Consider the following 22,455-nt stretch of genomic DNA (forward strand, 5'->3'; position numbering starts at 1 on the left):
TCTATATAAAACTTACAGCTATTTGTTTTGTATGTTTGTTGAGTGAGTGTACAAATAATTCACAGGAACAATAATAATTTTAATTATTTATCAAAAGAAATCATAAGTTGCATTGAAGGTGTCCATTAAAGTGATTGATACGTTTTAGAAGACGGTGCATGGGAAGGATTGAAGGGTTGTTGTTGTGTTGGTTTGCGAGTTGAAGTTGTTGTTGAAGTTTTGAGAAATGATCCAAAAATGATGCAAAGACGAAACATTTTGATGATGAACATGACATGAAAATAAAGAAATAAAAACATAAATTTAATAAATATGAGTTCAAAAAGTTACTGATTAATGTATATAAAGTGGTAAAATAAAATTGTCAAATTTGCATCAATTACATCAAAAAAGCTCTAATGTAATTTTCTAATAGTGCGACAGAAGTCATAATAACTATAAAACTTGGTTAAAATCATTTACACCGCACTTGTTTTTTTAATTTTATATACAACCGGTAAATAAAAAGCACAAAAATGTCAAACAAGCAATCATTAAGGTTTTTTATTTTAATGTTTTTTTTTTCTTTAACGATGCATCTGAACACGTTAAACTCAAGACCGTTCACGAAAAAAAGACCCAAATCAAACAAACCTACGTCTAAGAAACGGACTCGAAATTCAGAATTTTGTGATTTTAACTTAGCAGTATTATTTTGGGGATTATAAGGGGTGGTTAAATTTTAAGGGCCGATGTTGATTTTGAATAAAAAACAAATTATGGATTTTGGGAATTGTTGTCATTTCTTTTTATTATGATAATATTGGTTTGATTCAATTATATTATTCAAATAACCTCAAAGAAAGAAGTCCAACGATGTTAAATTGTATGAGTAACTTTGGTGTCCAATTGACATCTCCACCACGTTAGATAACAAGGCCAATGAATTTGTCGCGTAAAAGAGGCACCGTCCTGTTGAAACCACATATTATCCACTTCATGCCATAAAAAGTTTATTGTCATTTCACGATTAGGAACATCTTTTACAGTTACTGCCTAACCGGCCTCATGATGCCGGTAGCCCCTAAACCGCAAACCGTACTTAAAAATTTTGACATTCACAAACCAGATTGTATCCCCGCTATTGTTCTGAAGAGGTGTTCTTCAACACTGACAAAAATACTGCTTAAGCCTTTTCATCTGTTCTACTCCTCAGGTCTCGTTTCGAGCGGATGGAAAACTGCATTTGTAAAGCCTATACCCAAAAAAAGGCGAATCTTCTTCACCCTCTAATTATGGACCGATTGCACTTACGTCCCATCTTCTTAAGGTCATGGAAACGCTGATTAATTATCAGCTCAAAAAATATCTCGAAGACCGAAAGCTTGGTAATGACCGACTGTTCGGCTTTCGTAGCGATAGGTCCGATGTAAAGGTCTCACCGAACAGTGGAACAAACCTTTACATCGTTTTGGAGAAAGTAAGATTATTGCACTTGATATTTCAAAGGCATTTGATAGAGTTTAGCATCAAGCTCTCTTATCGAAAATACGTGCTTTTGGTATTAATAAATCTCTTCTTTGTTGGGTTAAAAATTAACTTTCAGACCGTTCAATTCAAGTAAAATTGGACGGTTTCAAATCTAATATTCATAATTTAAACGCTGGTGTGCCCCAGGGCTACGGTTTGTTTCCAACTCTCTTCCTCATATTCATAAATGATCTTTTGTCTGAAACTTCTAACCTACTACATTGTTTCGCTGATGATAGTACCCTCTGCTTTTCATATTCGTTTTTAGATTCTCATCCTTGTTCTTCGGATGTGGACTACCAACATCATTAAATATCAGCTCATTAAATTCTGATTTTGACAGCATTCAAAAACCGATGCTGTCTACTGTCACAAAAGCGCAAGCCTCCCAAAATGCCACTATCCAAGGGTGGTACTTGCATCCAGGAGATTGAACAACTAACAGCGCATCACAAACCACTTGTTGACTTGTTGTGGAGTGATCACATGTTTGACATGGCCAAAAATGCTGCTAAGTGTTTAGGTTTTTGCCCGGCGATTCAAAAAGGTTTTTAACCCCTTCTTTTCTGGCTATAACTTACAAAACTTGACTATAACTTTCATATTTGGGCTGGTGCTCCAATATCGTACTTGAGTTTTCTGGATAGATTTCAAAAAAGACTATAAATGATTGGTGATCGTTCTCTTGCTGAGACATTTGCAACGTCTGATGCCTGTCATTGTTTTGTCGTTACTTTTATAAAAAATACACTATTAAATAGCCAGTTGCATTCCTCTCCTTAAACAATTCAACTGTAATACCAGTACTGCTAGGAATGCCCATTAGTTTACCCTAGAGCCCAATTTCGAACGTATACTGTAAGGCACAGAGATTCTTTCTTTAGCCGCACTACACGAATGTGGAATGCGTTACCAGGCTCAATATTTCCAACTCATTCCTGTGTGCAGACGGTTTCTCCTTTCTAATACTATCCTTCTTTCCTAATTGCTGCACTGTCTTCAATCATTATAAGGGTATTCATAACCCCTTTAGCGCGCGCAAAATATTAAAAAATAAAAAAAACATTCAATCTTTGTCGGTGCATTAGTTTTTTGACAATCACTCTTGGATTCGCTCAAATGTGGCAATATTGGTTATTGACGATGCACTGGGATGAAAATGTGCCTCATCGTCATCACTGAAGGTGGTTTTCTTAAAAAAATCACTAAGAGGCTTTATCTAGTTGAACTGAAAAAAGTTATTTCTCTGAAGAGATCGACAGGTTGTTGTGTTAGAAGAATATCCGATAACAAAATTAAGGACCGAAAATTGAGCAGATTTTCAAATGACATCCCAAAAGAGTTGTGTGCGTGTTGTGAAATTCTGTCAAATTGTCGGAGTCCATGAACATATCGTATTGCACTATTGAAATCATCAGTGAGCTTTCGTTTACTTTCATAATCAAGTTAGCAGAATATTTCACAACCATAAGTGACCAAGGGTATTATAAGTGTTTTTACAAGCATTGCACGGATTTTTAAAGGGGTGTAATACTGTGTAGACCAAAGGGTGCGGAGGACACCGTATGTTTTGCAAAGAATATATGAAACGTGGTTTTTCCAAGTCAGCGTTTGGTTGAATACAACTCCTTAATTTTTCGCTGAATCCACTCCACATATTTGATGGAGGAGTCATTTAACAAAATTAATGGGAAGTAAGATAATATTTCTTTATTATTCCTTGACAACACTAAGAATTTAGAGTTTTTAGGATTGAGCACGAAGCTCTAACAAATCTTCATTTATACAGGTAACAAAGTGCTCAATTAATCCCAACGGACAACTAAGATATAACTGAGCATCATCAGCGTATAGCCGAATGGAGCAATGCTTAATAGTTAAAGGAAGCTCATTATTGTATAGGGAGAACAACAGAGGTCCAAGTATAGACCCTTGGGGGACACCGCTTTTGTTTAATAGAAAATTGGAGAGAATTTATATTAGTTCAAGAACTTGTGTTCTTCCAGTTAAATAAGAAAAAATTAACTTGATTTCATCAGAAGACAAGTTATAAAATAGAGAGAGCTTTTGGCAAAGTGTTGAATGATTCACCATGTCGAATGCTTTCGAAAAGTCTAAAAGTATCAAAAGAGTAACATAATCCTTATTGATAGATTTCCTTATGTCCTCTGAAACACTTATTAAGGCAGTAATGCAGCTATTTTTCTTACGGAATCCGGATGGTTTTGATGTTAATATATTTTCGTGATCAAGAAACGTACTAATTTGTTTTTGAATAATTTTTTCGAACACCGAAAGGTACACGAAAAGGTAGTACTGAGATTGGTCTAAACTCGTCTCCTCTTGAGGTTTTTGGAACAGGTATTATTTCTCCTTTTTCCATTGCGTAGGAAATTCATTTGTTGATATGATTGAATTGAATAAGTGGGTAATATACGGCAAAAGAACTGGCAACAGAAGTTTCAAGAACGATGGATGCATTTCATCCAGGACACCTTCAACCACATCCTCAGGAGATATAATAGAAAAGGAAAAAGAATTATAAGTTGGGGAAATACTATTGGAAACATTGGATACAACGGGACCTGTAGTATTGGTAAGAAAATTACTCGAAGATACGAAATTTTGATTCAGATCATTGACGTTAATATCTACAGTAGAGCCACTGCGAGATTTGGTTGCACCTATTCTCTTAACTTTTCCATGTTTGTTTACAACTTAGTGTATCATTAAAACGGCTGGAATATAAGGCAACCTTTGTATTTCGAATAGCTAATACAGTTCTATTTCGAAGAGCACAAAATTGTTGATGAAAACTGTCAAGGCGGAAAGTTTTCCAGCGTTTATAGGCGATATCGCGTTGTCGCATTAACGATAGAATCTCATTGGTAAACCAGGGTTTGTTTTTCGGAATACAACATTTAGTTTTTAATGGCCCATATTATATTTCAAAGAGCCTAGATACATTGGAGTTAAGAAATTCTACTTTATCGCTAGGTGAGGGCTTTGAAAAAAAACTAAATCTCAGTAAATATTGTGCACACCTGAGTAAAGCGCGGTATAGTCAATAATTTTGAAGTCTGTATACGAATACATCAGTTTGATTCTACATTTGAAAGTCGAAGATCAAATAGATTAAGTCATGCCTCGAAAAATCTGGTGCCGATAGCTGATCATAAAGAATGACCATAGTTGTGTCAGTGACGAAAAAAATATCCAATAACGAGGTATCCGAATCCGATGAGAGAAAAATCCATATACAAAGTCATTTTCCTGCAAGAGGTTAAGTTGAAATCCCCACATAATAAAATATTTAGATAAGAAGCTGAAATTTGTTTAATGATAGATATAAGTGGAGAAATACAGATGTTTCTGTTTGGTCTATACACAGAACCAATCAAAAGCAAAATAAATACACAATATTGAAATGTGTAGGAACAATATTTTGCTTATCACAGACGACAATAGCAAGATTTTCGAAACCCATTCATTGACGCATACATTTTTCATAACTGTCTTTAAAAGTTTCTTCAACTAGTTGATATAAAACGATTTGATAACTAAATACTATGATGAGAAAAAAAACGTAGCTACATGCGTACTTGCCCAACGGACTTAAACGTTATTTTGGATCTTCTACCAATCGACCTTTTTATTAAATACATAGTTTCCTGCAGCGCTATTAGGCTGAAGGAATCAAATAGCTGGTTGTCAAAACCTTATGGTCACAGCAACACTACGAAATTGATTCCCTCAGATATTATCTCGGTAGACACTGACTACTGCATCGTGAGAAGATTTGGAGGATGACATCGTGTCGATAGGTTTCGACACAACCATCTTTACTGACGGCTCAAAGATGGAGTGCGGAGTTGGTTCTGGGATCTTTTCTGAGTCCCTAAATGTAGCCAAATCCTTTAGGCTTCCTGACTTTGCTAGCGTTTTTCAGGCTGAACTGCTGGCAATAAGGGAGGCATGTACGATACTTAAACAAAACCCAAACCAAAACCGAAATGCGGCTATATTTACAGACAGTCAGGCAGCTGTCAAAGCCATTAACTCGGCCATATCCTCATCTAAATTGGTTCAGCAATGTCGCGATGAACTTGCGAGCCTGAATATTAACCTCGGTGTAACCCTGATCTGGGTTCCGGGCCATAGTGGTATTGTGGGAAATGAACGGGCTGACGAGCTAGCAAGGCAAGGATCGGCCCTTCATAGCTCACTTGTGAAAATGGTTAACATTCCTCTTGGTGTTATGAAGGGAATCTTTTCTATCTACCAAACTGAATCAAACCGAAGGTGGAGCAACTTACCGAACTTCATTATATCTAGGAAGATATACCTATGCAGGCCAAGGCAAGACATAGCCAGGATTGTTGCGGTTTGTACCGGACATTGGCCTATAGGAGTTTATGCAAAGAAGAAGAAGGGTATCTCTTACAACACGTTTTGCCGTAGTTGTAGTGACCAAAGAGAAAGAGAAACGATAATCCATTTCCTCTGCAAATGTTCTGCTTTGGCAAACACTACAATGAAATGCTTTGGAAAATCATTCTTTCACGAACTTGATGAGCTATCTGAGACAAAGATAAGAGACCTAATCATTTTTCTCAATGCGACAAAATAGCTCTAACATAATCGCTCTGAAGCTTCTCTATAAATCTATCCCTTTCTATTAAAGGTCAAACGAGTTTTTGGTATCAAAACGGCGCACTACAGCGCTAATTGGATCTCAGGCTAGGTTGCCTTGAGATCGCCATTTCTACCTACCTACCTTTCTGAAATTCTCTTAGTTATGGGGTGAGTCTCTATGTGACCCTATATAAAATTAGTTTTGAGAATCCTTTAATCTTCTGTTTTTAATGTTTTGAACAGTACGTTTATGATTTAGTTTTTTGTGCTGGTTGCAAATCCGAACACCAGTTTTAGTTATCTGCTTATATTTAAAAAATAAAAGCTTTTAACACAATTTTTTAATTTAATTCAAAAACTTGATTTGATTCTTCTTCTCTTCTCTTTCCAAAAAAAAAACACATATTAACCGTTTGCCCTTTTTTGTTAGAGGACATTTGTGCACAAATCCTTCAGCTTTCTTTAAGGTTTAAATATGACATCTGAAAAAGTAACAACTAACCAGAATTTTACGAAAATTGTATAAAATACTGAACATTTGGAAAATCATTACGAATTAAATTATGTAAGTATCAAAATTGATGGATCACTTATTCCATTAATTCAACTCTTTGAAACTTAACTTTTAGACACCTTTATTTACCACTTACACAAAGTGCCATTTCTATGACTTTGAAACTTAAATGACATTCCATAATTTCTTTCAATATTCACGACTGTAAGAATGTAGTATGTTCTCGAAGTTAAGACTTTAAAAAAAATTAGTTATCATCACTGCAACGTTTTTGTGATGTCAGTTTCTATATGTTGCGAAGTTGACTTCCTCATGTCGATGTTAATAGACCTTTTCCAAAAAAAAAAAAACATCTTGAAAAAACAATAACAAAAAACAACAATAGCAATAAATTCAAGACCAACAAAATTCAAACAGGTGACGCAATTCAAGTTCGAAAAGATTGCCAATAGAAGTGAAGAGAAGCCAACATAACCATAACAAAACAGGAAAGCCAAACGTTGCTAAAATACTAACAACAAAAAATACAATAATACAGGAAAAATTGCTAAAATGTAAAAGAAAAATGGAAGCATCAGCAGAAAATAAGTTAAGATACTTCCACTATTATAGGAAGGTAGTTAGATAGGTAGGCAGGTAGGTAGGTAGTACCACGGATGAACTTAGATTGCTAGAACCAAAGCCCAGAAAGAACAATGGTGATGTATAAGCAGTCAATGACTTTGTAAAGCAAAACAATATTCTCTTAATGCACCTCAGACAATACAAAATGGAAAAACATAGATGAAAAGCAATGGAAAATAAAAGGAAAACATAAAAACAAGTACAAAATAGGAAGAATATACTTTGTACAAAAAGACGAAAGCAAGAAGTTGAATTGGCTTTAAAAGGGATTCTTTTCCGATTGTTGGTTTGGCATCAAACATGGACTTAACAGCTTGTGGTATGTATACTGGTAGCAAGTTGCTGGTTGCTACTTCTGTTACTACTTTTGCTAGTTGAATGTTAAACACCACATTCATCAATCCTACCAGTAGAAATATTGGAACATATAGCAAGTGGTTTTGCTGTCAATCTTGATTGGAATATGGAAACAATTTTGAAAAATATGTTTGAAATCACTTAAATGTAAAAGAAAATAAGTTAATAGTTGGAAGCAGGTACATGATGCGTCATCTAGTGGCTGTTTTTTAAGTCATAGGTTTACGGTCTCTTAACAGATGATTAGTATCGAACCTCCGCCGAAAGAAAGAAGTAGAATTAAACTTGAAAAACGTTAACAAATATTGAAAACTAATTCCTGAAGTGATTGCTTTGTAGTACTAACAGTGCGTTTTTTAAAAAGAAGTCTTGGCCGAAATGAAGCACACATAACGCACGGTTTGAAGTGGATTGTGGAAGTGGTGGCATCTTGACGTCGAATATGAGTATTGCAACAACGTTTTGCTCAACAATGGGACATGTTAACCGACACTTTTTTTTACTAAAATAGAAGACATGATGGGTAGTGCGTTGGACTGTCATGCCAGAAGTCTTGGTTTCAATCCCCGCCTGTGCCATCTAAATTTTTTTTTACGGGTACTGCCTCTTGCGAGGAATTAACAAATTCTCCAAGAGTAATTCTTGTCATGAAAAGTGCTTTGTCAAATTAGCCGTTCGGATTCGGCTTAAAACTTTTGGTTCCCTCCATCCCTGACAACAGAACTCGCACACAGAAATGGTTGAGAGTTGTGAGTTACTAGGTGCTGGTCCTTAACGGATTGTTGCCCCACCTAATTTACTTAATTTAGAAGACATGAATTTGAAAGACCTCTGGTTGAAGCAAAATGGGGCGTCATGCCACACCGTTCGTCCTACAATCGACTATTTGCTCATCTAATTTCTAAATCGTGTTATCAGCTGTCTTGACTGCTTATTGATAGCAATGAGCTTTTTTGTCGAGAACAGTAAGGGACCATAGTTATGCCAATAATTTAGAAACGATTCACAATTAACTCCAATATTATTCAAGTTTTTCTCGAGCTTCATCCCAAAACCATTAGCAACTATTGAAACATTAGAGTGACACAGTATCCGAGGCATCCACTCAAACGCTTTTGTTTTTTTCATAAAACTGGCCTGCAAAATTTAGTTTACTTTCTGTTCCACAAACAAAACAATATTTCTTTTATGGACACACCCGTTTTCAACATCGTTTTTTTTACTTTTACAATTCGTTTCAAAAACTTGATGTGTAATAAAAAAAAACACCTTTCAAGTAGGTAAAAATTGTTTTAGGATAAATGGTTCAGCGTTTCTCTAAGATCTTTTTAAACTTAAAAAAACGCTAGAGATATTAGAATTGAATGTGGAATAGAAATTATAGATTTGGAATTTCATGATAGTCTCAAAAAGCTTCATATCGGGTTTTCTAATAGGGACTTGACTACTTTGAATTTATTACCAAAATTCATGGGCGGTAAATACAATTTAAAGAGCTCTAACACCAATTTTCTGAAATAGTTCTCGCCCTATTAGACAACCAATAATAACTTTAATGCAAACATTTTAGTCTACATTTTTTGTTCTGCGATGTAGCCGTGTCACGGAGACAACGGATTTGTCGAAGTGTCAAAAATATCGCTGACGTTAAGACGTCCGTAGCAAACGATTAACTGTGGTTTCAACAGGATGGTTCCACAAGCCACACATTACACCTTACAATCGATTTATTTAAGGGTAAGTTTGATAATCGTGTTCCCTACAGAAATGAGCCATTTGACTGGCCGTTTCTTGAGTTAACGCCTTTAGAATATTTTTTGAGGCCAACAAGCCGAAGACGTTGGAAGAGTTTAAGAGCCAACATTAAATGCAAATTAGCGGCAGTTTCGGTCAAAATATGTAGCCCAGTCATGGAATATTAGTTCCATCGAATTGAGCGATATCAACTTGCCCGCAGTGGCCACATGATCGAGGACGAATTCCATTCATAAATAAATTGTTTTTTAAGCCGATTAAAAAGTTTTTGAAAGATCGCAAATGGTTTGTGTTTTTTTTTTTTTACAAAAAAAAGTTGTCAAGTGGTGCTGCAGGGCTGTATTCTCCAGGTCGTGATTAGGGCGAATGCTAGATTTCGGAATCGTATCTGTGTGTGTTCAATGACCGAACGTTTTGTAAACAAACACCCGATGCTCAATCGACTACGGGTCCATGGTTACTGAAATGACATCTCGCAACGACTCGATACTATCTATACTTATAAAAGTACGGTTTCCCTTACCTTGTTTGACACCCCGTTCAAATCTTCCATACCTCGTTGCAGGAAACTGTATAGTGATTTTATAAATATGGAAAAAACGTTACTATTGATTACGCTGATCCGCCAGTTTCACTTCAAATCCGACTCAAATAATTCTACCACGTCAGGTTTTTTGAGACAATAGAAATGGCGATCTCAAGGCAACCTAGCCTGAGATCCAATTAGCGCTGTAGTGCGCCGTTTTGATATTTTGAGACAATACTTTTTAAAATGATCGCCGATCTTGTTCAGCATTTACACCAGTGCTCTGATAACAAGCCTGTCTCAGGCAATAGCGTACGTCGACGACCTAATTTCGTACAGAACGGCCCCAAAAACTGAAGTTATCAAGACACTTTCTCAGGGTGAATTCGACAAGATTCAGCAATATTGCGATGACTGGAAGTTGAAAATCAACCTTCAGAAACTATTCTGTTCAGGACTCCGCTGTATGGAGCCTTAAGGGATACGAGAACGAACTGGAAAAATCTATTGATCGTTGGACCAAATCGACAGCCACTGGCGAATAAAAGTGTAGTAAAGTACCTTGGCATCTGCTTGGATAAGTAGTTGTGTTTCGACAGAAATAAGAGTGCTGCTCTGGCAAGAGCTAGGAGAGCCTTTGCCCTGACAAAAGGGTTCGGTTGTTTTTAGCAGCCGTCTTGACAGCAGGGTGAAGGTGACTTGCTACATGGCCCTTTCCTCTATGTAGACAATCAAGGATGATACAGGATAGGGAGACGGTTCCGCTCATCTACCACGCCAGCCATAAAACTGTAGATAGACGGCTCCTTTACAGCCGAGACGTCGTCGCACTGGACGGAGCCGAGCGCTTTCTGTACAGTAGGACTGTCTCCGATAGGGACCGAAGATATAAGGTGAGGCAGGACGACCAGTTTTGGTGGCTTCAAATTGAGAATGTCATTTAAAGTTGTCTAGGGCGTTTGGTCTTGGCCGGCTTACATTAAAATTGTTTTTAGGCCGAAAGGCAGTAGTTATAAGATAGGACCAGTAATATATTTTTTTCAAATGTACGCTAATTTTATTTAAGAATTTGCGTCTAGGTTTAAGATAGTTTTAAGATTTTGATAAAATAGTACAAAAAAAGAACGATTCCGAAATCATTTTAATACTGGCTTACTTTAGTCAGTAAACAAAACTTCCATTATTCGAGCTCTGAAAACCCACAAGAGCTCCATTAACAACCTCACCACAGTCCCAGGGTCACTGTTTGATGTGATATTGGTCAAAACTCCATTATTGATCGTTACTTACAGATTCTGCTGATTTTTTGTGTCGGAACTTAGAAAAAGACGTATAAACTTGAATACGGTATGGTATTCAAGTTTATACGTCAGGCTAAATGTCATACATCAACAACAACAATGGGTTTTTTAAGTGAAACATTCCCTGGACGTCGAATTACATTACAATGAGATGTGGAATGGCCCTCTCGATCACTAGATTTGCTATCTTGTGATTTTTATAGGGTTATCTTAAAGCACGAGTATAGCTAAACAAACCACGTACACTCTAAAGCCTAGTACATACTTCCTCGTGAAGTGAACGTTCGCCAGTGGAGAAAGTGAACTTTTGACATTGCTCACTGGTACACACTTGTGAGTACACGTTGTGAAAATGCGGAAACCAAATGTCAAAGCTTCACCAACAGTTCCCGTACATTTTGCACGTGAATTGCCCGTGAACGAAAACTCTCCACTTTGTTCTCCACTCAGCTTCACGAGCAAGTTCACGGGTGAACCAAAAACTGAAATTTGTATGGGTTCACGAGATGGTTCACAAGTATGTACTAGGCTTAAGCCCTAAGTGATACAAAAACCCAAGACATTCTGTTCCACGTCAAATGCTTCAGAAAAGTACGAGGTCTGTTAAAAAAGTTCCCGGAATTTTCGTTTTTTCAAAGTAGTCCCCCCCAGATATAATACACTTAGGTCAGCGTTTTTTCCAATCTTCGAAGCACTCTTGATATTCAATATTCGACATGTCTTGAGCATTCTCAGCGATTCTGACTTTATTTCTTCAATCGAGGAAAAACGTCGTGCTCTCTTGGGTCTCTTTAACTTTGGCAAAGGGAAAAAGTCACAAGGAGCCATATCTGGTGAATCTGGAGGTTGGGGCATGACTACGGTACTGTTTTTGGCCAGAAAATTACGAACAAGCAACGACGAGTGAACAGGTGCGTTATCGTCGTGCAAAAGCCATGAATTGCTTTTCCATAAATCTCTTGCATAACTTCAAGGTAATACTCCTTATGAACTGTACGACCTTGTGGTAAGAAATCTTGATGCACTATGCCATTATAATCGAAGAAAACAGTAAGCAAAAGATTCATATCCGACCGAACTTGACGTGCTTTTTTCGCGGTTGGTGACGTTCGGTGCTTCCAGGTGGACGACTGTGCTTTGGTTTCGACATCATAGCCGTACACCCATGTTTCATCATCAGTTATTACCCCTTCAAGCAAACTTGGATCGTCGTAACGTCATTTCACACAGCTCCTGAGCGTTACTCATGCGATTTTTTTTTTGGTCAAAATTCAGCGGTTTTGGAAGGAATTTTGAAGCCACTCGTTTCATGCCCAAAAAATGTTATGAGATGAGCCTATTGATACGCCAACTTCATCAGCAACTTCTCTAATTGTGATTCGGCGATCATTCATAACCATTTTTTCCACTTTTTTCGACCGGAGCGTTGGTCATCTTAAACATGTTCACGGCCATCTTGGAATCGCTTATACGACTCGTAAACACACTCACCATAGGCTTTTTGTAACATTTCACACACTTTGTTACAAATTATTTCATTTAAAACGCAAAATTTAATACAAATTGTTTGACTCTTCAATTCTTCCATTTTTTACACAAGCAAAAATCGCCAAGCTTATAAAAACACGTCGAACCTTAGCCACTCCCACAGACAAAGTAAACTGTGAATATAGCTGTAAATATCATACTTTAGGGGCATGAAAAACAAAAGTTGACCCACCAGACCCGCGAAATTCAAAAATTCCGGGTACTTTTTGAGCAGACCTCGTATGCAGAACTTCTCAGAAAGTCCACAGGAGTGTTTTGACAAAAATGGACAGCACTTGACTCAAGTAATTTTTCGTAAGTATTTAATATTTGTTTTACAGGTTTTCTAATGGCAACATTTAAAGAAATCTTCGGGACCTTGTATTAAATATTATATCGTTTTAATGTATTTTTGAAACGAAACTTGTATCTGACCCACCCTTTTCTTTATCTTTGATATTTAAAAAGAATATATATAAAAACTGCAACAACAATACCTCCTTGACTATTAATTCGATTATAATCTTAATGCATTTTAATTAAGAAACCTTAAATTCATACCCTTGGTACATAAGGAACAAAAAATGGAAATCAGAGAAGAAAAGAATGAAAAACAAAACTTACGCGATGATATTGTGGTCGTCGAGTGATGTTGATGTGGATGCCTCTTAAAAGCTGCGGCTGCTGCTGCGCCATTACTCAGGAACATTTCCTTCTTGGACTCGCATATCATAATCGATATCTTATTCTCACCAGAGACTAGATTCATTTTATAATTCTTTCTTATTGTTTTATGTAATAAAATCAAGAAAAAGAAGATTTTCTATCTATGGTTTGATCTTTTATTATTTTTCTTATAATAAGAAATAAAATTAATAAAAAAGTACGTTCTTTTATGTTTCTGAATTTCAAGTGGAATAGTGCGGTGAATATTTTCTTATATTTTTTCTTAGAGTAAAAGAAGAAGAATTTTTTAAGAATAATTTACGACAACAATGAGTTTTCTTCTGCTCTTTATCTATAGTTCCTCATCCGTTAGGCGGATAAGAGTTCAATTAAGGGCCATACCATAAAACCACAACAAGAAAGGAATTGTGTGTGTGGTGACTTCAACTCGTGGGTTAAAGTTGACGGAGAAGAAGAAGAAATACACTTCGTAGCACATAAATAGGGACAAGCTTTTTTCGTTTTTTATTTAACTAAATTTTTCAAATCCTTAGGTTTTTTGGAAAAGCCTAAATTTGGGATAAAGAGGTAAGTATAAAGTTTATATTCATGACAAGCGCACACTCAAGGGGATATTACTAAGCTTAAAATTTAAAGACACAATGTGAGCACTATTAAAGGGAGAGAGGGGTTAAAAGGAGGTTTTCGTGAGCATTGGTTTTAAATTCCGGAATATTGCAATGACTGCGAAAAATAGAATGCTTTAAGGCATTCCACATTCGCGTGGTACGGCTAAAGAACGAATCTCTGTACTTGACAGTATGGTTGAAGTTGAGCTCGAGGGTATACTGATGAGCATTCGTAGAAGCATGAGTATTATTGTTGAACTGTTTTAGGAGAGGAATGCGGCTGGCTATTTCTCTAGAGCATAAACCTTTAAAATAATGGTAAAAAAGGTTAAACTTTACGACAATGTTCAAGCGATGACGTGAATGACCCCATGATGGTATTATCACCAATCAATCTAAATGCTGTACGTTCAATACTGCCCAAGAAGCTTGAATAAGTTGCAGGAGCACCAGCCCAGATATGGGAGTTATACTTAAGCTTTAGACGTATATAAGTCTTATAGATAACAACCACAACAGAGGGGGAGAAAAACTTTTTGCATCGCCTTAGAAAACCCAAACATCTTGGGGCATTTTAGGCGACATCGCGTTGTGATCATTCCACAAAAGGTGATTGATGATACACTTACCGAGAATATCGAGATGTTTAGCATCCTCGATGCAAGTGCCATCCCTGAATAATGGCAATGGGGGTATATCTTGCTTAAACGATACAAGACAGCATTGAGTTTTTGACGCATTCAATTCATCTCGGTTTTTAATTCCCCATAGTACAACACTGTTTAAGTCGGAATTAAATGAGCTTATCATATTTTGTCGTTGCAGTTCCACATCCGAAGAAGAGGGTCGTGAGTTTGAATAGGAATATGAAAAGCTAAGAGTCAGAGAAACAATGTAATGGATTAGAAGTCGCAGACGGGAAATCATTAATAAAAATGAGAAAGAGTATTGGAGATAGAACAGAGCCCTGAGGCACACCAGCATTTATTTTGTGGTTGTCAGACTTGAACCAATCCAATACTACTTGAAATAAATTCAAAAGGTAATTACTTATCCAATGAAGGAGAGATTTGTAAAAAACCGAAATCACGCATTTTCGATAAGAGGGCCTGATGCCAAACCGTATCAAGTGCAACAATCTTACTTTTTCCAAAACGAAGTAAAAATTTACTCCACTGTTCGGTGAGATGAACCAGAGATCACCAGTGGGCCTTTTGTTACGAAAGCCGTACTGTTGGTCTTTAAGAAGCTTTCGATCTTCGAGAGTTGATAATTAATCAGCAATCGGTCGGCAATTTAAGGTTGAGGAAGATTCTCTTTTTTGGGGATGGGCTGCACAAATGCTCCTCGGAACGAGACCTGATGATTAGGACAGATTATCAACCTTACGCAGTGATTTTAAGAGGGTTGAAGAACACCTCTTAAGAACAATAGCGGGGATATCACCCGGACCAGCGGTTTTATGTATGTTGAGAACTTTTAGGACTCTCGCTACAGTACGAACTCAAACAAAGATTGGTCCCATAGTATCACTACTCGCTCAAGTACAGGCGGAGTCATAACACTCACTGTCAGCAGGGAATTGGCGGCAAACAACTGCCTAGCAAAGAGATTAGGTTTCTCAAGACACCTAACAATTGGAGTATCATTGACAACGAGCGAGGATACCGAGGAAGAGGAAGAATTCAGCATGTATTTTTAAGAATGACCAACAATTTTTCCTGACTTTGGGACATTGACTTTCTAATAGGAAAGCACGCCACGAGACTAGGCGTATTCTCAAATGACTTACAGAAGCTGTATGAACGAGGAAGAGGAAGAAACGGTTCTTCTCTGCACATGCCCTGCTCTAGCTCGAAAACACAAGAATTACCTAGGAGAATTCTTCTTTAAACATCTAAACGATCTAAATCATATCGGTATAATCAACCTCCACGTTTTGTAAAGGACTCAAGCTGGTTCTATTGAGCTCAGGAGGAAGGTATCACAATGAGCCATTGAACTGGTCTAAGTGTGTCCGTTTCCATCTTGGACAGCCACTATAACCTACGCTAACCTTGGGACATTGCAGTATTGGTTGCCGTAATTTTTGGTCATGTCATAGTCAGGCGAATATGGGTGTTGCAGGCCTTCCGGGCTTGCATGAACTTATTCCGGTTTTCCTCAGTTGGATTGGCTTTAAAACAACGGAAACTTACCTTCTTGACTCTAATAACCTCTTTTCAGCTAGAATCAAACCATGCGTTCTCCTTAGGTCTGATGCTTATAACCCTGTGCGGGATAACAGTTTTCATTCCCAGAACTGGCGTCAATGTCACTATCGAGAAAGCATAGTGACCAGTTAAAGATCCTAAAGTAATTTTTGACACCGTCTTAGTTGGTTTGGAAAGGTGGGCGATAGTGAGAACTGCTTCAAATACAAGGTTTTCCATTATTAAAATCAAGGCAGAAGCTGGGATAAATACTAGTAGATCGACTGTTGCTCGGGGGATACAGAAGGCAGACCTTTTACCACACTAAACAATGAAGAAAAGATCACAATTAAAAGATGCACGCAAGAGCCAATGACCTAATTTTACAACGAATGACATCAGGTGCAATCGAGCTTGGCATACCGTCGTCTTTTCCGATGGAAAACAAATTAGTTTGGACGGACCTGATGTAGATAGCTGCTTATTAAATGGCTTAAGAAAGAAGGAAGAAATCTATCTTGAAAAACGGCACAGCAAAGGAGTCAGTTTAATAGTATGGGGAGCAATCACCTATTACGGAACCCTGGAGCTGGATTTTCAAAGCTCTAAAATAACGGCAATCACTTCCAAATCGATTCTAGAACTAGCTTTCCCGCAATTTTCTGAATTATTTAGTTGATAACGATGGACTTTCCAACAAGATAATGCACCAATACTTACCACAGGGGCAACAAAAGAATTTCAGTATTTCATGGAACAAGGCATATGTCGCCCTTCTAAACGCAACTGGGCTAGTTCATTGCAGGCAGCAGGAACCGAAAGGCGAAAGGAGTCCACTATCGGCCCTTAACAATATCACCATTCTAGACAAATATCCTATCCGTGAAAGATTTTCGTAACATTTTGGAAGGTAACGCAGTCTTTTCAACGATCAACCTGGGATAGAGCTTTTTATTAAATTCCTGTTGAGCCGAGTGACGTGCCCAAAACGGCAATTACTACACCTTTTGGATCGTACGAATTTGTCTACATGATTTTTGGGTTAAGAAATGCTGCCCAAATTTTTCAAATGCACGAGGTTTTACGAGGATATGAAGACTTCGCATTTTCTTATATAGACGATTTGGTGTTACATGGGCACACATGGAGGAGCACGAAAAACATCTAAAGCTAATTTTCTAGCGCCTACAGATTTATGGACTTGAAATTAATCCAACTAAATGTGTTTTTGGGACAATCAGAGATAAGGTTCCCCGGTCATCAAATGAACTCTCAGGGAATCAAGCCACTCGACTCGAAAGTTAAGGTAATGCGTCAGACGTCGCCATCGGTGCGGTTCTCCATCATCAAGTTGCCAATTGAAGTTTGCAACCAATGGTTTTTTTTCTAGGAAGCTCAAGGACAGAGTTACACTTCAGACATTTTCTCGAGGGAAGAGACTTCTTCATATGGACTGTACACAAACCCCTCACGTTTGCATTCAACAGGTCGACAGAATCAGCTTCACTTAGACGAATAAGACAGCTAGATTTTATTTCACAGTTCAGCACTGACCTGGGGCACATAGATGGCAAAAGGAAGACGGTCGCTGACACATACTAAACCACTCTACTGCGACACTAGTTCTACAAGAATTCGACCAGTCGCGCTCGTCCCAAAAACACTTCGCAGTCGAATTCCTGGGAAGAGAGCGACTTTAGAACTGATCTCGGAACGTTATGTGTGGCCAGGTATGAGGAAAGAAATTACAGCGACCGTAAAGACCTGCATTCCAGGCCAAAAGGGCAAAATTCAGCGACACAACCTACGGGAATACGGTCCATAGTCCACATAAACATCGATCTGGTCGGACCCCTGACGCAAGGTTTTCGCTATATCCTCACATGTATCGAGGCTTTTCTTTAACCTGACATTACCGCTGAAACCGTAGCAACATCATTAATATCTGGCTGGATAGCGCGTTATGGTATTCCTCTAAAAATCACCACGATTCTTAGACGCCAGTTTGAGTGTACCCTTTTTGAAGAGCTTACACGTTCCTTACAAACATCCCAATACAAAACCCTACCATCCCCAATCGAATGGGATAATTGAAAGATGGCATCGGACGTTAAAAACAGCAATTCGGTGCTATGAGATGGATGACAGGTGTGGTGCTTTGCCTATGCTATTGCTGGGTTTACGCTCCACCTTCTAGGATGAGGAAAAGTATTTCAATTGAAAATAAGGAAGCGGGCGGTAAACATTTCAATTGATCGACTTAAAACCGCTTTTGTTCCTAAAGCTATAGTAAATGATGCCATACCGGAACGAGGTTGTAATCCAAAAGAATCAGTGCCAGAAAAACTACCCTCATCTACATACACAACAAGGTCTGGAAGGAAAGTTCGACTAAAAACTCCGTTCCGTCCGGGGGAGTGTTGTGGCGACTCAGTTCTACCATTTCGTTAAGTCATAAATTTCGCTAAGTTTTAAACTTCTTTTATTTCCTTTTATGAAAAAGTACGAATGATATAAATAGAGGTGGCTCAGCGACAATCTTTATCTTTATTTGTCCTGCTTACGCCTCGTGCAACAAATCAAACGTAACATTTTTAGATCTTGTCCCTATTCATGTGACACAAAGTGTACATACAAACAAAGTAAAGAAACAAACAATTCCAGACGACATAGATTGTGAGATTCCCCCCAAAAAAGGAAGGAATCGTTTATCCCATATACGAGTACCTTCTTCCAGAGTCTTCCTACATTGTTCCTCAAGACCCATTGAAATTCTTTAAAGTCTGTCTTTTACTTTTCTTCCCACCAAATGCATTCTTTTTGTTTGAGATAATTTATTTTTTAGCTTCTTATTTTTCCTGAGACGACAAGACTAACACTTTCGATGGTCTTACCATACCTACGAGTTGAAAAGAAAGGAACTTATTTAGGTTGCGAAGTTGATAAGGGAGAAATGCATTAGTTTTGAAATCGTTTTCAATTTTTGTATTCTTATTTTCGTTCTTATTTTTTTTTGAACGAACATAAAAAGGAACGTTTGTTACAGTCCAGTTGGCAGATAATGTATCCTGGACAGTTTTGTCTTCATTCTTTTTAAAGGCTTTTTCACTTTTCTCTTCCAGGCATTTAGATAATTAGTTCAAGAAAATGAGTGGGATCCTTTTTTAAGGGTTTTGTCTTTAGATTGAAAAAAAAGAACAGAAAATGGTTACGTAATTTCAATATTGTTCCTGGAGAGAAAAAAAAATAAGGACAAATTTAGCTCTTGGCTTTTTTGAGACTTTGAGAGAAATGTCGTACTGTGTATTTAAATTAATTCAAACCGACTTGATTGATTTTGGGTCCTTTTTTCTGACGTTTTTTAAAATTGGAAACTTGAGATAGGTCAAAAAGAGGATAAGGAGTAAGGATGATGAGGAGGTCGGGCATTTAATTAGGTTTACAAATTAAAATTTCAAGGTTCAAGTGAGATTAATTACTTTTATTCTTTTGAATGATTCAAAGCTCGTTAGAGGGGAGTTTGACAGTTGTTAAAATCGAAATAATGTCAGTTATTCTTTACTAGAAACGAGACTTTTTTCAAATGATAATGTGAATTTAGTCCTAACCGTTTCCATACCACCTAAATATATTCAAACGAAAGGTAGGCACAATTTTTATAACATTTGTTTTATATCAACGAAAACAATTTCGATTAGCTACTAATAATAAAAAAAACCCTTATTTTTTGAAAATCTTGTTTTTTTTTTCAAAAATCAAAAGTAAGTTTACCACTTTAGAATTTAGAAAAAGTTTTAAAAAATTATTTTCAATTTTGAAAAAAGATCACATTTAAAAATAAAATACGAATTGTTTAACAATTTTTGAAAGACATCAAATAAAAACAAATTATTGAAAAATATAAAACTTGTGGAAATTTCAAATTCTTTTTGAGAAATTTGAATTCCTGAAAATTTTTGGCGAAACAACATCACATTTTTGGAAATAATACCGAAACATTATCAAATTAAAAAAAAAAATACATTTCGGGACAAATATTAACGTTTTGAAAAAATATCAAGTTTTTGGAAAAAAATATCAAGTTTTATGAAAAAATATTATTTATATTATTATTACTTTGGAATTCTAAATTTTTGAAGAAGAAATTGATTTTTGAAAAAAAATCATGGAATTTTAAAGAAAACGTCGACTTTTGAATGAAATATCAATTTTTGAAGAAGGCATCGATATTTTAAGAAACAAAAAAAATATAAAAATAAAATCTTTCAAAAACATTATTTTTATGTTGAATAAAATTTAATTTCTAAACAATTTTAGGAAAAAAATTCAAGTTTTTTTCAATTTTTGAAGATTTTTTGAAGAAAATATCAATTCTCACAAAAAATGTAATTTTTTTTTCTTCAGTTTGTAAATTTTTGAAGAAAAATGGAAATTTTTGAAGAAAAATGGAAATTTTTGAAGAAAAATGGAATTTTTTGAAGAAAAATGGAAATTTTTGAAGAAAAATGGAAATTTTTGAAGAAAAATGGAAATTTTTGAAGAAAAATGGAAATTTTTGAAGAAAAATGGAAATTTTTGAAGAAAAATGGAAATTTTTGAAGAAAAATGGAAATTTTTGAAGAAAAATGGAAATTTTTGAAGAAAAATGGAAATTTTTGAAGAAAAATGGAAATTTTTGAAGAAAAATGGAAATTTTTGAAGAAAAATGGAAATTTTTGAAGAAAAATGGAAATTTTTGAAGAAAAATGGAAATTTTTGAAGAAAAATGGAAATTTTTGAAGAAAAATGGAAATTTTTGAATAAAAATGGAAATTTTTTGAATAAAAATGGAAATTTTTAAAGAAAAATGGAAATTTTTTTATTAAAAATGGAAATTTTTTTAATACAAATGAAATTTTTTTGAAGAGAAATGGAAATTTTTGAAGAAAAATGGAAATTTTTGAAGAAAAATGGAAATTTTTGAAGAAAAATGGAAATTTTTGAAGAAAAATGGAAATTTTTGAAGAAAAATGGAAATTTTTGAAGAAAAATGGAAATTTTTGAAGAAAAATGGAAATTTTTGAAGAAAAATGAAAATTTTTGAAGAAACATGGAAATTTTTGAAGAAAAATGGAAATTTTTGAAGAAAAATGGAAATTTTTGAATAAAAATGGTAATTTTTTGAATAAAAATGGAAATTTTTAAAGAAAAATGGAATTTTTTTTATTAAAAATGGAAATTTTTTTAATACAAATGAAATTTTTTTGAAGAGAAATGGAAATTTTTGAAGAAAAATGGAAATTTTTGAAGAAAAATGGAAATTTTTGAAGAAAAATGGAAATTTTTGAAGAAAAATGGAATTTTTTGAAGAAAAATGGAATTTTTTGAAGAAAAATGGAATTTTTTTTGAAGAAAAATGGAATTTTTTGAAGAAAAATGGAATTTTTTGAAGAAAAATGGAATTTTTTGAAGAAAAATGGAATTTTTTGAAGAAAAATGGAATTTTTTGAAGAAAAATGGAAATTTGAATTTGAATTCCTGAATACTTTAGGCGAAATAACAACTTTTGGAAATAATACCAAAAATTATAAAATTTTGGAAAAAAAAATTCATTTCGGGGCAGATTTTAACGTTTTGAAAAAAATATCAAGTTTTATGAAAAAATATTAAGTTTTTGAAATTATAAATTTTTGAAGAAGAAATTGATTTTAGGAAAAAAATCTGTGAAATCTTTGGAGAACATGGAGTTTTTTGAAGAAAAATGAAATTTTTGAAGATAAATGAAAATTTTTGAAGAAAAATGGAAATTTTTTGATGAAAAATGATTTTTTTTTTGATGAAAATGGAAATTTTTGAAGAAAAATGGAAATTTTTGAAGAAAAATGGAAATTTTTGAAGAAAAATGGAAATTTTTGAAGAAAAATGGAATTTTTTGAAGAAAAATGGAATTTTTTGAAGAAAAATGGAATTTTTTTTTTGAAGAAAAATGGAATTTTTTGAAGAAAAATGGAATTTTTTGAAGAAAAATGGAATTTTTTGAAGAAAAATGGAATTTTTTGAAGAAAAATGGAATTTTTTGAAGAAAAATGGAAATTTGAATTTGAATTCCTGAATACTTTAGGCGAAATAACAACTTTTGGAAATAATACCAAAAATTATAAAATTTTGGAAAAAAAAATTCATTTCGGGGCAGATTTTAACGTTTTGAAAAAAATATCAAGTTTTATGAAAAAATATTAAG

The 22,455-nt window shown here is 35.3% G+C and overlaps 1 protein-coding gene across 1 annotated transcript in view; it reads right to left on the bottom strand.

Annotated features, from left to right (window-relative positions):
* The window catches only part of LOC129951746 (septin-7), a 191,103-nt gene extending 177,576 nt beyond the window's left edge, over positions 1–13,527 (bottom strand). Inside the window, exon 1 of the mRNA XM_056064069.1 lies at positions 13,373–13,527. Coding sequence (XP_055920044.1) covers positions 13,373–13,444 — 72 coding nt within the window. The 5' untranslated portion in view covers positions 13,445–13,527. The remainder of the gene's footprint in view (positions 1–13,372) is intronic.
* Between the last annotated feature and the right edge of the window lie 8,928 nt (positions 13,528–22,455).

The sequence above is a fragment of the Eupeodes corollae genome, chromosome 3 (assembly GCF_945859685.1).
Source record: "Eupeodes corollae chromosome 3, idEupCoro1.1, whole genome shotgun sequence".
In the NCBI taxonomy this organism is placed as follows: domain Eukaryota; kingdom Metazoa; phylum Arthropoda; class Insecta; order Diptera; family Syrphidae; genus Eupeodes; species Eupeodes corollae.